Source organism: Rattus norvegicus, chromosome 8 (genome assembly GCF_036323735.1).
Source record: "Rattus norvegicus strain BN/NHsdMcwi chromosome 8, GRCr8, whole genome shotgun sequence".
In the NCBI taxonomy this organism is placed as follows: Eukaryota; Metazoa; Chordata; class Mammalia; order Rodentia; family Muridae; genus Rattus; species Rattus norvegicus.
The window spans coordinates 116062138-116077669 of record NC_086026.1 but is presented as its reverse complement, the minus strand read 5'-3'; the positions used below and the strand labels follow the sequence as shown (position 1 = coordinate 116077669).

The window sequence follows — 15532 nt, the reverse complement described above, 5'->3', positions numbered from 1 at the left end:
CAGATTTGGATTGCTTTATGAACTTCCTGGGCTGTCCCCTTTACACACACACACACACACGCACACACACACGCACACACACACATATACACACCATCCATGATAGAGTGAACTGAACTGCTGTCCCACAGCGGTGATTACAGGATAAGCTCTGGCACAGTAGAGCCAGGACAGTGCTAACAGTGCAGCCAAGGGAGTGTCCTTGGAGGTCGGCTGCCATGAATGTTGTAGCATCAGCCACAACAGCCGCTGCCGTGATAGGAGCATCAGTGACAGCAGCCAGCAGCCATGGAGCAATGGTAAGGAAGAGGGAGCAGAGCTAGAGCAGCCTGATAGCGGCAGCAATGGCTATGACAGGTGCCACACTACATGACTGTGGCACCCAGCGGCATCAGTAGCGGAAAAACTGCCTCTTCCCCTGTGATGGCAGCCATGACCGTGGCGGTTAGGATCAAGCTGCACCTGAACAGCTACAGACAGCGGCTCATGAGGGAGGCAGAGCAAAGCAGAAACTGATAGAAGATAAAAGAAGGCAGAGTGAGGCTGAAGGGCCATGGGATGCTGGGAAAGTACCAGAGAAGAGCGACTGCCGGTCCTGGTCAGCGGAAAACACTCCAGAGGGCTGCGAGGCAGTACTGAGAGACGGACACCTCGGAAGGCATGCAGAGAGGATAGGGAAAGCCAGCCTGAGTCAGGAGGGTAGGAAGGACCGTGTCCCTCCTTTCCTGTGACAACATCAAGTATTCTCAATGGCGAATGCAGGACGGGCCCTGGCGTGAGTCAGAACAGCAGTCGTCACTGAGGTCGTTAAAAACTCACACGTCCCGACATCGCTGATCCATCCCTGGTCAAGGGATTTCTCTCCACCAAGCATCTTTGAGCTAGTGGAAGATGATGTGGCCCGTGAGTCATAGGCATCTTTGTGACATCATAGCCACCCCCTCCTTTAGCACCTCCCCTACCCCGATGAAACTAAAGGAGCAACACCAAGAGAGGAATGAACATCTAAAGCTGGGGCCCTCTCGCCATGGTCAGTTGGGGTTGGGTAAGACCTTTGCCAGCCTCACCCGCCCCCGGGAATAAAGACTCCTCCTCGAAAGAACAAAGCCCTAGATGACTCCATAGGATTCAGGAACAGAATATGAATCTAGACATTAGACACAACCCAGAGAAACTAGTCTCACCTTTGACCCAACTGTCACCAACACTATTCTGTGGCCGCCAAGAAATACCACGGTCACAGCAACTCTCATAAGAGAAAGCGTGCAATGGAGGCTCGTTTACGGTTTCTGGGGTCTAGCCCATTTTGGTGGCACACAGGCAAGACCTAGCCCTGGAGAAGCAGCTCAGAGTTCTATGTATGGATGGACGGACAGCAGGGAGAGACAGATTCTGGGGTTTAGAATGGGCTTTTTGAAACCTCAAAGTCCACCCCTAGTGACACACTTCCTCCAACAAGGCCACGCCTCCTAATCTTCTCAAATAGTGCCACTCCCTGGGGACCAAACATTCAAATCCATGAGGCTGTGGGGTTGGGGGTGGGTGGTGCTGTTCTTATTCGAAAAACCACGGTTACCAACCCAATTCTGATCGTAGGAACTTGATCAAGATCAGAAAGTGGAAACACCAGAAGCAGCAGAAAACGGAAAGGATGAAATGCAACTGGAGGTAGGCGAGAAAAACTGGAGACAATCCCATGATCTCACAGTCCCTCTCCCCATTGCTCTGTCTCCTAAATCCCTTCCCGTGCAAACAGTGCACAGAGCACACTGAACATAAACCCCGGAGTGGTGAGAAACGGGGAGGTAGATGGGTGGGTATGAGCCCCAGAGGTTATGGAGTGATTTGAAAGGCGGAAGTAGACATTAATAGGCATGAGGTGAGGGAGAGCCTGGGTGGCATGCTTTATGAAAAGAATAAAGAGGAAGGGGAATGTTTGGTGGAGGCGAGGCACGGCATGCAGGGCGGGGTGCCTCTGAGGGCCCAGGCTGAGGCATCCCTTCCCCATGAGGTACTAGCTACATGACAGTATAGTATAGAATAGAGTTTATTTAAGGCATAGGGAGGGGAGTTGAGGGGGTAGAGACAGAGAAAGGCAGAGGTGGGGGGGGGAGGAAGAGGGAGAGGGAGAAAGAGAGAGGGAGAGAGGGAGAAAGAGGAGAGGAGTAGAGGCCAGGCATGAACACGTGGACAGAGAGAGAGGAGGGGAATGGAGAGAGAAGGGACAGAGAAGGAGGAGAAGAAGAGCAAGAGACAGAGGAGAGGGCAAGCAACCCCTTTTATAGTTAAGTCAGACATATCTGGCTGTTGCCAGGTAACTGTGGGGCGGAGCCTAGAAGAAATGCTAGCATTGGTTGTCTAGGACACTGTGTAGACAGTAATAGACATGAAGTGAGGGAGACGCTGGATGTCTAGGACCCTGTGTGAGCAGCATCCTGGGCTCAGGATAGATTCCAAACCATAGATTCCAAGTTTCTTCCCTGTAATGACCCTTTGCTCCTACACACAGAAGGAGGTGTCCCCCCAGAGTTCCCTCAGGGAAGTCTATGTGGCAAGTATAATCCCGTGTAATAGTGGGTCAGAGGGTGAGCCAATGTGGCCCATAGCCATGGGCAAGACAAAAAGGTACAGGTAGAAGCCTACCCCCCTCCCCCATGTCCTCAGAAGCACCAGGAAAAGGGGTGGTTGTTAGATATGACAAACATACTGGGGATCCATATTAGTTGCTTCCTACCACAAAAAAGACAAGTACAGGATAGTGCAGATCTCACTTTTTGACACAATGCCTGCCCCTTGGTACTCAATTTTTTACAGTGGGTATAGTCCCCTTCTACCTAAGCACTTCCAAAATCCGCTGACAAGGCGCATGCGCGCGCGCACACACACACACACACACACACAACACACACACACACAACACACACACACACAACACACACACACACACACACACACACACACACACACACACACACACACCAGCTTCTCATCCTCGATGCCTCCAGCCTGCCTGTTGCCTGTATCTGGGTTTGAAGCTTAGACCAGAGTTTCACAACATGTGCCAGTCTTTAAAACAGGTGACCCTTCACACCTCGCTCCCATTGTAACAACAAACACGAACTTTGAGAAATTAAGCGTTGAAAGAGAAGACAAGACAATTCTTGATGACTACCCATAGCAATGTCTGTGTGGTTGCTCCCACTCACCTCACAGGGCCACCTGCCCACTGCCACAGCTATCTGATCCACTCCCCCGCCTGCTGAAGCTCTGACACCCCACATCAGGTGTCCCTCTCTGTGGATACCTGCCCTGCTCCATCCCGTCTGCCCTGCCATCTTCCTCGTTGATGTTCATCATCTACTCCGGCCCCAGCGTGTCGCAGGCAGCTTCTTCACCAGAACACAGTCGACCCTCAATGGGATGAGGCTCCTGCCTCCTCATTGGCCTGTTGAGCCATGCAAATGTCCCTTTCATCCACCCTGAGCACAGAAAGCATCAACCTCTCTGTGATCCGGCTTATATCATGTTCTGACTCCCTGTAGACCACCCACACCATCCTATGCCAAAGCCTTCTCCACTGGACTTTACATCCTCACTGGCTTTGTTAGAGCTGTGTTTACTGCCCAGCCTATTGATTTGCAGTTCAAGGGGGAAAGGGAGTTAAAATGAGAGAGATGAAGAGAAATACACTTTCAGATTTTTTTAAAAAAATGTATTTATATGAGCACACTGTAGCTGTCTTCAGACACAGCAGAAGACGGCATCGGATCCCATCACAGATGGTTGTGAGCCACCATGTGGTTGCTGGGAATTGAACTCAGAACCTCTGGAAGAGCAGTCAGTGCTCTCAACCACTGGGCTATCTCTCCAGCTCTAGATTTTTTTTTAATGAAGGAAACAAATAAGACACAAGCTATCTGCACAAGACAATCTCCAGTCACTGTCTTAAAGGGTCTCTTGTCAAAGGAAACAGAAACATCCAGAAACAACAAAACCAGAATGCCCAACATCCGAATGCTGAGCCCATGCCCTTACCTCCTCACCCTCTGACACACACATAGGAATATCAGAACATAAATGTATCATTTCGAAAATGTCTATCGCACCTTTAAAAAGGTGAGAGGGCAGGGGCTGGAGAGATGGCTCAGTGGTTAAGAGCACCGACTGCTCTTCCCGAGGTCCTGAGTTCAAATCCCAGCAACCACATGGTGGCTCACAACCATCTGTAATGAGATCTGATGCCCTTGTCTGGTGTGTCTAAAGGCAGCTACAGTGTACTCATATATAATAAATAAATAAATAAATAAAATATTAAAAAAAAAAAAAGAAAAAGGTGAGAGGGCACAATTCATAGGCAACAAGGATATGGAATCCCAAAAACATAGAAGGTAAATGTGACAAGGCAAAGCACTGTGTGTGAGTCCTCATGGACAATCCACAGAACAATCTAATTCCTTTGCCCTTTGGCTCTGATTATAGGAACAAACCCAAGATGAAGACACAACTGAAACTGAAACTGAAACTGAAACTGAAACTGAAGCCGAAGCTGAAGGGGCAGATGGAACCATACTTGAGAGGACTGAGTCGGTAAAAGCGAAACTCGTCCCCCAGGCAGAGGTAGGTGGTGTTGGGATGGACTTCTGATCTGTGTAGATCTTGATCTATGTCGCCCAGGCTGATGGCTCTTTCTGTGGCCCAAACAATAGGATACTCAGGGAATTTATGCTCCAAGCTTGACACATGTGTGAGTGGAAGGTCTGAGTCAAACCATCACTCTGAACAACCATCAGAAACCCAGACGACCCAAGCTTACTGGGGCAGTCACCCTCTCCGATGCTGCTATGGATATGGCTTGCTTAGCCTTGACTGTCTTACCCACTTGCCTGTTAGCCTTAGAGAGGCAGGTGGCTGAGCTACAAAGATGGGGCTGGGCGTGGTCCAAGAGTGGAAATACGGATTATGTGAAGCTGGGGGATGGAGTGTGTTTAGGGAATGAAGGGCCAAACGGGGCCATATACACATTAGAATCTGCACTGACTTGAACACAGAGCAATCTAATTACTTTGCCCTTTGACTCTGATTACAGAAGCAAATCCAAGATGAGAAAACTGGAATTAAAGAGGCAGATAGAGCCATACAGGAGGTAACTGAGATGGTAAAACTTCTGTGGACCTCTGATCTACATGTGTCTTGATTCATGCTTCTATTATGGCCCATATCATAGGATGTTCAGGGAATTTATGCTCCAAGCATGACACATGTGTGAGTGGAAGGTCTGAATCAACATTACAGCTTCTTCTTCCAATGTCTAGGATCCACACATGGTTTTCTGGACTCCTCCAAAGGGCTCGTGTCACTTCTCCAGCTCTGCCCTCTGTAGCACTCTAGGCTCTGGTTGACTTCCCTCCACTGCTGCTGCTGTTCTTGGTGGTCATCCCATGGTACTTGCATCTCTAATATGCTGGGGTCTTCTGCTGCAATGAGGCTTCATCAATAGCCTCTCACAGGCTCTCTTCATGTGTCAAGCCTCAACTTCTTTGCATGACTCCTTCAGTCCTGGGCCAACAACTGCACCTGAGGCTACATCTTCACCAATGGCCTTCCCTGACCTCTCAACAGTGCCCAGCCTCGGCTGCTCTCCATGACCCCTTCACGCCTTCAAAACCAGTACCACCTGGGTGACTCTTACACATTACCAAAAATCCAGCTGCAGCACGAGGGGGCTGTCTCTGGAACATGGCTTCTTTCTGTTCTCAGAAATCACTCCCCAGATTTTACCTCAGTGGTGCTGGTCTCTTCTTTTTTTTTAATATTTATTTATTTATTTATTTATTTATTTATTTATTTATTTATTATGTAATTCTGTAGCTGTCTTCAGACACACCAGAAGAGGGCATCTGATCTCATTACAGGTGTTCTGTGAGCCACCATGTGGTCGCTGGGATTTGAACTCAGGACCTCTGGAAGAGCAGTCAGTGCTCTTAACCACTGAGCCATCTCTCCAGCCCGGTGCTGGTCTCTTCTTAATCATCACTAATTTCTCAGCTCCAGCTAACCAGTATCACCTTAAACCATATATTTTGTATTTTTTTTCTTTCTCAGCTTGCTCCTTTTCATTAAAACACTCTTCATAAGAGTAAACTTTAGTAATCACACAACAGAATTTATACCAGGTCGTTTTGAGACTTCCTCTTTCAAAGCAATTAATCTAAATCTCTTCACCTTAGCCTCAGGCAGACTCTTTGAACAACGGCAAAAAGCAGCCATATTCTTCACCAAAATACCAAAAAGACAGTCTCTACTCCACATACTGAAATTCTTCTCCACTGAAAACTTTGGTCCCGGTCTGCACAGTTTAATTCACTCTCAGCAACAAAGTCTTCCAAATTCTTACTAGAATGGTCCATCAAGCCCCTCTTAAAGTATTCCACTGCTTTCTAAATCTAAAGTCCAAAATCCAAATTCTTTCAAACGAAGGCATGGTCAGGTCTATCACAGCAATACCCCAGTCCCTGGTACCAACTTCCGCCTTAGGGTTTTACTGCTGTGAACAGACACCATGACCAAGGCAACTCTCATAAGGACATTATTTAATCAGGGCTGGCTTACAGGGTCAGAGATTCAGTCCATTATCATCAAGGTGGGAGTATAGCAATGTCCAGGCAGGCATGGTGCATGAAACTGAGAGTCCTACATCTTGTTTCCAAAGGCAAACAGGAGAAGACTGGTTTCCAGGGTGCTAGGATGAGGGTCTTAAAGCCCACATTGTGGAATGACACACTTACTCTAACAAGGCCATACCTAATAGTACCATTCCCTGGGCCAAGCATATTCAAACCATCACACTCAAGGAGGTATAGCAAGGTCTGGTGTCACACCCTTACCAAGACACTGCTAACACCAGGACCCAGGTAACTGGTGACACCACAGCCTACCCATCCCACAGAACAGAAGATCCAGAGGTTCCAAAGTTGGGTAAGTGTGTGCTCCTGAGACAGGAAGCAAAGATCGCAGAGCAGGGGTTGTAGGGAACAGCGCAGTGTTTAGGTGGCTTCCACTGTTGATGAAGGGGTTTGCCACAGGCACCTGAGAAAAAGTCAGACTGAAGTCAGTCAATGGGCAAACAAGTTGTATGCAGGGGGAAGTAGGTTTCTGCTAGTGGTCAGGATACAAGGCCTGTGTTAGTTAGGCTTGCTGGCCAGGCAAACCACAGTGTGCATATTAGAATCCTCATGGGCTTGAACACAGAACAATCTAATTCCTTTCCCTTTTGGCTCTGATTATAAAAGCAAACCCAAGATGATGAAACTGAAGCTGAAGGGGCAGATGGAGCCATACTTAAGAGGAGTGAGTCGGTAAAAGTGAAACTCATCCCCCAGGCAGAGGTAGGTGGTGTTGGGATGGACTTCTGATCTGTGTAGGTCTTGATCTATGTCACCCAGGCTGATGGCTCTTTCTGTGGCCCAAACAATAGGATACTCAGGGAATTTATGCTCCAAGCTTGACACATGTGTGAGTGGAAGGTCTGAGTCAAACCATCACTCTGAACAACCATCAGAAACCCAGACGACCCAAGCTTACTGGGGCGGTCACCCTCTCCGATGCTGCTATGGATATGGCTTGCTTAGCCTTGACTGTCTTACCCACTTGCCTGTTAGCCTTAGAGAGGCAGGTGGCTGAGCTACAAAGATGGGGCTGGGCATGGTCCAAGAGTGGAAATACGGATTATGTGAAGCTGGGGGATGGAGTGTGTTTAGGGAATGAAGGGCCAAACGGGGCCATATACACATTAGAATCTGCACTGACTTGAACACAGAGCAATCTAATTACTTTGCCCTTTGACTCTGATTACAGAAGCAAATCCAAGATGAGAAAACTGGAATTAAAGAGGCAGATAGAGCCATACAGGAGGTAACTGAGATGGTAAAACTTCTGTGGACCTCTGATCTACATGTGTCTTGATTCATCCTTCTATTCATAGGATGTTCAGGGAATTTATACTCCATGTATGACCTAATTGTTTTGCTTTTTGACTCTGATTATGGAAGCATGCATATCCAAAATTATAAGAGAGTGTGGTGTGTGTGTGTGTGTGTGTGTGTGTGTGTGTGTGTGTGTGTGTGTGTGTGGTGTGTGAAAATTACAAGAGAAATACCACGGACTATAGGGGAAGGAAACATTAGGGCCCAACAGAGGGAGGGGCAGGTTGTAGATTAAGGCCAAAAGGAGGGAGGTCTGAAGGTCAAGGGGGCCCTGGGTTGTCAGACCCAAGAGGGTTTTGTAGAGCTTAGAACTATTGTCCTAAACTGGCCAACCCAGCTCCATGGAAAGCCAGGTGGTCAGGGCTACACAGAGAAACTCGTGTCTCAAAAAACCGAGAAGGAAAGATGGGAGATAATGCCAAATGCACTCCCCTGATCTCTGAGAACTTTCACGGTTTTCTAGAGCATTCTGGGACTGGGGTGTCTGAGGACCGAGTGTCCTTTCTCCCCCATGAGTGTCCTTTCTTTTCCACACCACATCTCTTTAAAATACAACAGCTGCCTGCTAACGCAGAGTTGGCCGGCGTGAAGATCCAGGCCTGGTGGCGAGGTACGCTGGTACGCCGAACCCTGCTGCTTGCAATCCTCAGCGCTTGGACCATTCAGTCCTGGTGGAAGGAGACAAAGAGCAGGTTGCAGGGGAGGAAGTTGCATGACGTGATGCGCTGCAGACTGAGGTGAGTATATGCTGCTGAGGTGAAGCTGCAGCCCTGGGTGTGAATGTGGCTCTCGGGGCTGGGGATTTAGCTCAGTGGTAGAGCGCTTGCCTAGGAAGCGCAAAGCCCTGGGTTCGGTCCCCTGCTCCGAAAAAAAGAACCAAAAAAAAAAAAATGTGGCTCTCCCGTAAGCGTTACCTCCATTTGTGCAATGCTGATCGTAAACTGCAACAGTCCAGGAATTGTAACTACATTTGTAAAAATCGTAACACGCTCCAGGGCTTCTATGGAACAAGCTAAAACTTCAAGTTGGTATCTTTTTCCAATCACAAATCGGTAGGATATCAGACTGCATACCTTTCAGGGTTGCTCCTAATTGGTGTCTCTTGGGTCTCTATAAGGCAAGCTGCTGGATGTCTCAGTTTCAATAATGGATCAGGAAAATGTCTCTTGATTTAAAGCACAAGTTTGCTCAGGAGAGAGTGTCTACACTCCCTGGGGACAGAGAACGACGTAAGGGCCTCGAGTTTAAATGACCAGGATTTATGACTGATTAGCAATGTTGGTTGGAATATTGGTGGTGTAGGGTTCAGGTGTCATGTGACCAACTCCAGAGACCATGACTGATGTCCATTTAAATGATGTCCCCTATCTTAGTTAGGGTTTTACTGCTGTGAACAGACACCATGACCAAGGCAACTCTTATTATAAAGGACAACATTTCATTGGGGCTGGCTTACAGGTTCAGAGGTTCAGTTCAATATCATCAATGCGGGAACATGGCAGCATCCAGACAGGCATGGTGCTGGAGGAGCTGAGAGTTCTACATCTTCATCTGAAGGCTACTAGCAGATACTGGCTTCCAGGCAGCTAGGATGAGGGTCTGAAAGCCCATATCCACTGTGACACGCTTACTCCAACAAGGTCACATCTTCTAATCCTGCCACTCCTGGGCTGAGCATATACAAGCCACCACATCCCCTAAGCTGTGCAATATGGAGGAGCCCATCTTCCAGCCCCTTCTGCATTTAGCTCCTTCCCCCTAGTCCAATCGGCCTTGTTTGGTCTGGCCCCGTCTTTGCACCTTCTTGCTATCCTTGGACAGGAGAGAACTTTGATTTCAGTGTATAAATGTTATACCGAAAGTGTTGTGGATAGGAGAAGGTAGATTTAGCTAGACCTGAAGGAAACTAACACGGACAAGATGCAGGCTTCCCCTTGCATGAAAGACACAGGCCTTTCCATGAGATGCCGAGGCTTGACTAGGGCCTAGAAATTTCCCATAGACCATGGGTATGTATGGTGAGTTTTTAAATTTTCTGGTTTTGTTTTAATTTTTGAGTCGGGTACTGTACTAATCAGACTTCTCTAGAGGAATAGAACCCAACAGAATGAATCTATGCATATAGACTTCTTAGAGTGGCTTATAGATGGAAAGTTCCAGACTCCAGTAGTTTTGGTCACTTCACGAGGCTGGATGCAGAGGCCATGGAGGAATGCTGCTTCCTAGCTTGCTCTACACGGCTTGCTCAGTCTGCTTTCTTATAGAATCCTGGACCGCTAGCCCAGGGGTGGCCATGCCCACAATGGACTGGGCCCTCCCATAACAATCACTAATTAAGAAAGTGCCTTACGGGCTGGAGAGATGGCTCAGCGGTTAAGAGCACCCGACTGCTCTTCCAGAGGTCATGAGTTCAATTCCCAGCAACCACATGGTGGCTCACAACCATCTGTAAAGAGATCCGATGCCCTCTTATGATGTGTCTGAAGACAGCTACAGTGTACTTATATATAATAAATAAATAAATCTTAAAAAAAAAAGAAAGTGCCTTACAACCCAATCTTTTTGTTTGTTGTTTAAGATTTGTTTATTTTATTTATATGAGTACACTGTAGCAATATTCAGACACTCCAGAAGAGGGCGTCGGATCCCATTACAGATGGTCGAGAGCCACCATGTGGTTGCTGGGAATTGAACTCAGGACCTCTGGAAGAGCAGTCAGTGCTCTTAACCGCTGAGCCATCTCTCCAGCCCCCGTTTGTTTTGTTTTGTTTTTCAAAGCAGGGTTTCACTGTGTGTAGCCCCGGATGTCCTAGAACTCACTCATGAAGCCACCACCCTAATTCCTTTACCACATCCCTCCCACCCTACTTCTGGCTCAGTTTAATCTTATGGAGGTGTTTTCTCAACTGAGACTCCCTCCTGTCCAGTGACTGTAGCTTGTGTCCAGTTGACATTAAACTAGCCAGCACATGACTCAACAGTTAGGAGTACTTATTGCTCTTGCAGAGGACCCAAGTTTGATTCCTAGCACCAACACTGGACTTCACAGACATGTGTAACTCCAGTTCTAGAGGATCCAATGCCTCCTTCTCACCCCCATAGGCATCAGGCAAAACACTCACAGGCATAAAATACATCATTGAGAATTAAAAAAAAAAAAAAGAAATCTTTCCTCCCCCTTTAAAATTCTCCAGCTATTTTGCCACAGCAATAAAGAGTTGGGTAAGATACTCTTCCCACACATTCTGAATCCATTTAAAGGATTTCCCCCGTCCCAAGGGAAAGACAGAGAATTGGACGTGAGGTGCACATGTACCTTTTTGTCCTGTGAACTACTGCCCTCAAAGGCCAATGACAGAATGTGCCCCATAGAGCCAAACCATAATTCATCCTTAGAGCAGGACAACTCACACTCTAAGGACTCTAGTCCATCCCTGGCTAGAAACAGATGCCTTTCCTTCAGAGAAGGCAATCTAGCCCATGGGTCACAGTTGGCCTTATGACATCATGGCCATCTCCCCCATCAGCCATCCTGGGCCTGCTGGAGTTAGATGAGCAGCAACCAAAGGGGAATGATCACCTGAGCTCCTGTTCTTTGCCATGGGTTCCCTGTTTGTTGTAAGACTTATCAGATTCGCTGACCTCAGGTTGGGGGGATACTACTTGGCAGAGGGAGATCCCGAGCTGCTGTAGCGGGGACTGGGGAGCTGAGATTGAGGGATGTGTGCATGGCTGTTGGCTTCTACTTATAACCTCTCCTCCACCGCCCCCATTTTAATTGCAGAAACCTAAACCTGAAGTCCATCAGCAGAAGAAAACGACCCAACCAAAGGTAGGTGCAACCCAGGGCCATAAATGACCCAGATGCCCCTGACCCTTGGCCTCCGTGTTTGTAGAAATGGAGGTGGCACCTTTATCCCCAATCAGCAGGCTCAGTATACTCTCTTGTCCCCTAAATCCCATCCCTATCCTGAATTAACTGTGCACAGGACCCAGGAAGGTAAGTCACTACCTTAAGAAGGTAGACAAGGGTTTCCGTGAGTCAGCATCATCGAGAGGTAGGAATGAGATAAGGTAGCAGAACGCTTAGGGAAATGTGGTGCCTAGTGGAATTGTGGCCTGGTTTAGAGCTGAGACTCAGGCCATAATGGTTCTTCCTTATGAGGACCTCATGAGGTCTTCAGGATCAGAAAGTCTTTCCCCTGAGTCCCCTGTGAATGCCACAATGGAACTGTACCTCGCTTTATAGAGGAGGCCTCTGTGGCTCAGAAGATGAGCAGCTATGGGCATAGCCATGGACGAGACACAGGTAGAGACAACAAAACTCTACCCAGCTCTCATGTATCTCCATCCTGACCTATGAGCATCCTGTCCTTTGCTTGGTTAGCTCCTTCCTTTAAAACAACCCAAGGACTCAAAGATAAAAAGGACCCGAGCAGCCAAGAAGATCCAGGCCTTGTGGCGTGGATTCCTGGTAAGGCAAACTCTGCTGGCTGCAGCCCTCCGCGTCTGGGTGATTCAGTGTTGGTGGAGGAGCGTCCTCCACAGGCAGGTACTTAAACGACGGCTGTCCCTGCTGAGGGTGTACGTCATCGAGGAAGAGGCAGCCGTCAGGCTCCAGGCCTGGGTTCGCATGTGGAATTGCCGTCGATACTTCAATCAAGTATGCAAAACACTTTGTGTCATCCCATCTGTCGAAAACAGCCTTACCTTCAAGAATGATGACATTTTACAGGGTCAATATGAAGTTGTTTCCAGGCAACCAGAGTTCCACATTGAAATCTTATCCATCTAAAGGCCCACAGCACAAAGAGTTGGCTCCAATGCCTAAATAAACACCTGAACTAATATTGTGAGTTTCGGTGATTGTCATGCCACAGAGACACCCCCACCCCAGGGGTTCAGACTCTACACCTCTTCCTCTCCTTAGGGGAAGACCTTCTCCATCCCCACAGGGCCTGTCACCTCCAAACAAGAAATGAGGCCCAAGATGTCTTATCCATGCAGAACCAGGCATCCCATTACACAACCCTGGGACCATTCCTGTTTTTTGATGTTGGAATTAAAATGGACTGAACTTCCTATTTCTAAAGCGACATATGAGATAGGCAGTTTCTCTGACTACTACCAATCATTTGGTATAATCACTAATGAGCACCAGCTCATAGCACCGAATCCAAATTCATGGTGGTTTTCTCATCTTTCTCTCTTCTAGGAGAGAAGTCAGGATACTATGGCCTGTACAGCAAGGTCACTACAGATAGAGACTGAGCATTCATTAAGCCCCATATACTGTCTGGCCCTTAAGATTCTTAGGCACTAAGATTTTCTAACATCTAATTAGAACTCCTGAGAGGCAGACTTAACCAATGTTTCCCTCTCAGATGCCATTCATGTTCCTGCCTCTCAATAGTCTACAGTTTTATCTTAATGACCCTTCTCTCCATCTTTGAATGAGCCTAGCTCTCTATCCTACCTCATCCCTGCACCAGATGTGCTAAAAGATAAGTCTTTTGGGTGGGAGGAAGCAGTTTGCCGATTTCACAGAAAACTGGAGGTGCAGTAGTGTGCCAAGAATTGGTGAGGCTGAGTCAGGGAGAACAAACTATTCTACATGGTGAAACCTCATCAAAAAAAATCACGGGTGGAAAGTGAGTGTGCATGTGGTTCAGTGGGTAAAGGCACTTACCGCCAAGCCTGATGACCTGAGTTCAATTCCCAGAATCCACATATTGGAAAAAAACTGACTCCCACAGGTTACCCTCTGGGAAGCATACTGGAGGAAGAGGTAAAGACTACAGGAGTGATAGTTAACACTAAAGACAATTTGAAAAGTCATATGAGAGGGCTGAGAGATGGCTCAATGGTTAAAAGCACTGACTGCTCTTCCAGAGGTCCTAAGTTCAATTCCCAGCAACCACATAGGATGAGATCTGATGCCTTCTTCTAGTGTGTTTGAAGACAGCTGCAGTATACTTCTATATAATAAACTTTTTTAAAAGTAACATGAAGAAGGTTTCTAAAATATATGCATATTTATCATATATATATACACATACATGCACAACACTCACATACACATATACAAGTTTAAATAGAATTACCCTATTACAGGACAAAACGCCCTACTAGACACAACAGGATAACAAAAGCCCAGTGCTAGGAATGTGCTACGTCTTTTGACATTGTTGTCGAGTGAGCCACATGGACTCCCAAATATTACAGGATATTGCCAATGCTCTTGGCTGCCTCCACAATGCGATAAGACCCTATTGCTAAAGATGTTGTGGGTACCTTGAGTGGTAGAACAGAGACATCAGGCTGGTGCTCACATCGAAGTGCCAGCCATTCTAACTTCCATGGTGTTGGAAGGAAGATAAAAGAAACCGCCAGTCTTGCCAAGCTGTGAACCCTGTGACCTATAACAACGACTCGCCTGCCAAGAGATGCCCACTAGTGCCTAAGTATCATGTGAGTAGCCAGTCGCTTTCTTACTGAATTTTAGAGCCCACTTCACGAGTTGAAATCCATACCTGGCACCGTCACTGGGGCCATGAACATATGGCTAGACAAATCATAGGCCAGACAGGAGAACCTACCATTAATGACTACTAAATGGGCATACTATTAATCTGACTCCCAATGGCTGGTTAAACCCCTAGATCAGTGCATCTCAACCCTCATCAGAGAAGCTCTCTTTTCCAGTAGGTGGACATTGCCCTAGAGACACACAACTCATCAAGGTGCAAAGAATAACAAACTGAAAAAGGCTCAGCCCTAAGTAAGACACCTATTTTGTAGCCTCTCCTCCCAAGGCTCGGGGGTCATTGAAGAAGGAGCAGAATGGTGATAAGACCTGGAGGTGACAGATGATGTGCCTGTAAGCGGTGTTTTCTGAGCACAGCAGAGCAGCTGCACATAGGAAGTCACGGCAGTGTAAACAATATGTACAAAACCTGCATCAGACAAGATCCCAGCATGCAAAGGGGAGGCAGGCATGAAGTCCCACCTCTAGCTAAACAGCTATTGGTGATTGTTAGCTGCTGGAGAAAGAGAGAGAGAGAGAGAGAGAGAGAGAGAGAGACAGACAGACAGACACAGACACAGACACAGAGACAGAGACAGAGAGAGTGACAGACAGACAGACAGACACACACACACACACACACAGTTTGAGGTGCAGCCTAGTGAGGTGACTACCCTCTAGTGGAGGTCACACATCCAAGGGTACAATTGTATTTGATAGTGGGAAGAAGGGCTTTAGTTGAGTTAGTTGGAAAACGGGGATGGATCTGGGAGGAGTGAGGAAATATGGTCAAAATTCTTAGAAAACATTAAAAAGGAGAAAAAAAGTTGTCAACTGACCTCCACATACACCCAGTGATACATGTGGCACGTGCACACACATTCGCACAGAGAGAGAGGAGAGAATAAATGTGAGAAACAGAAGTTCTGTGGCATAAGTTAACTTTGAAAACATTATGTTACGTGAAACACAAAAAAAACATATTGCAAGTTATATAAAATTTATATAAAATGCCCAAGAGAGA

The 15532-nt window shown here is 47.2% G+C and overlaps 1 protein-coding gene across 6 annotated transcripts in view; it reads left to right on the top strand.

Annotated features, from left to right (window-relative positions):
* Positions 1-902: 902 nt before the first annotated feature.
* Positions 903-15532, top strand: part of Iqcf3 (IQ motif containing F3) — a 32869-nt gene continuing 18239 nt past the window's right edge. The window contains exons 1-9 of one of the 6 annotated variants that reach the window (XM_006243837.4): positions 904-1030; positions 1597-1668; positions 4480-4617; positions 5087-5143; positions 7290-7385; positions 7855-7911; positions 8541-8719; positions 11767-11814; positions 12232-12832. In XM_006243837.4, the coding sequence (XP_006243899.1) occupies positions 1028-1030; positions 1597-1668; positions 4480-4617; positions 5087-5143; positions 7290-7385; positions 7855-7911; positions 8541-8719; positions 11767-11814; positions 12232-12274 (693 nt within the window). In that variant the 5' untranslated portion in view covers positions 904-1027 and the 3' untranslated portion in view covers positions 12275-12832. Of the gene's footprint in view, positions 1031-1596; positions 1669-4479; positions 4618-5086; positions 5144-7289; positions 7386-7854; positions 7912-8540; positions 8720-11766; positions 11815-12231; positions 12833-15532 lie in introns of those variants that run through there. The other 5 variants (NM_001025153.1, XM_063266003.1, XM_017595848.3 and 2 more) reach the window with 5 other exon arrangements.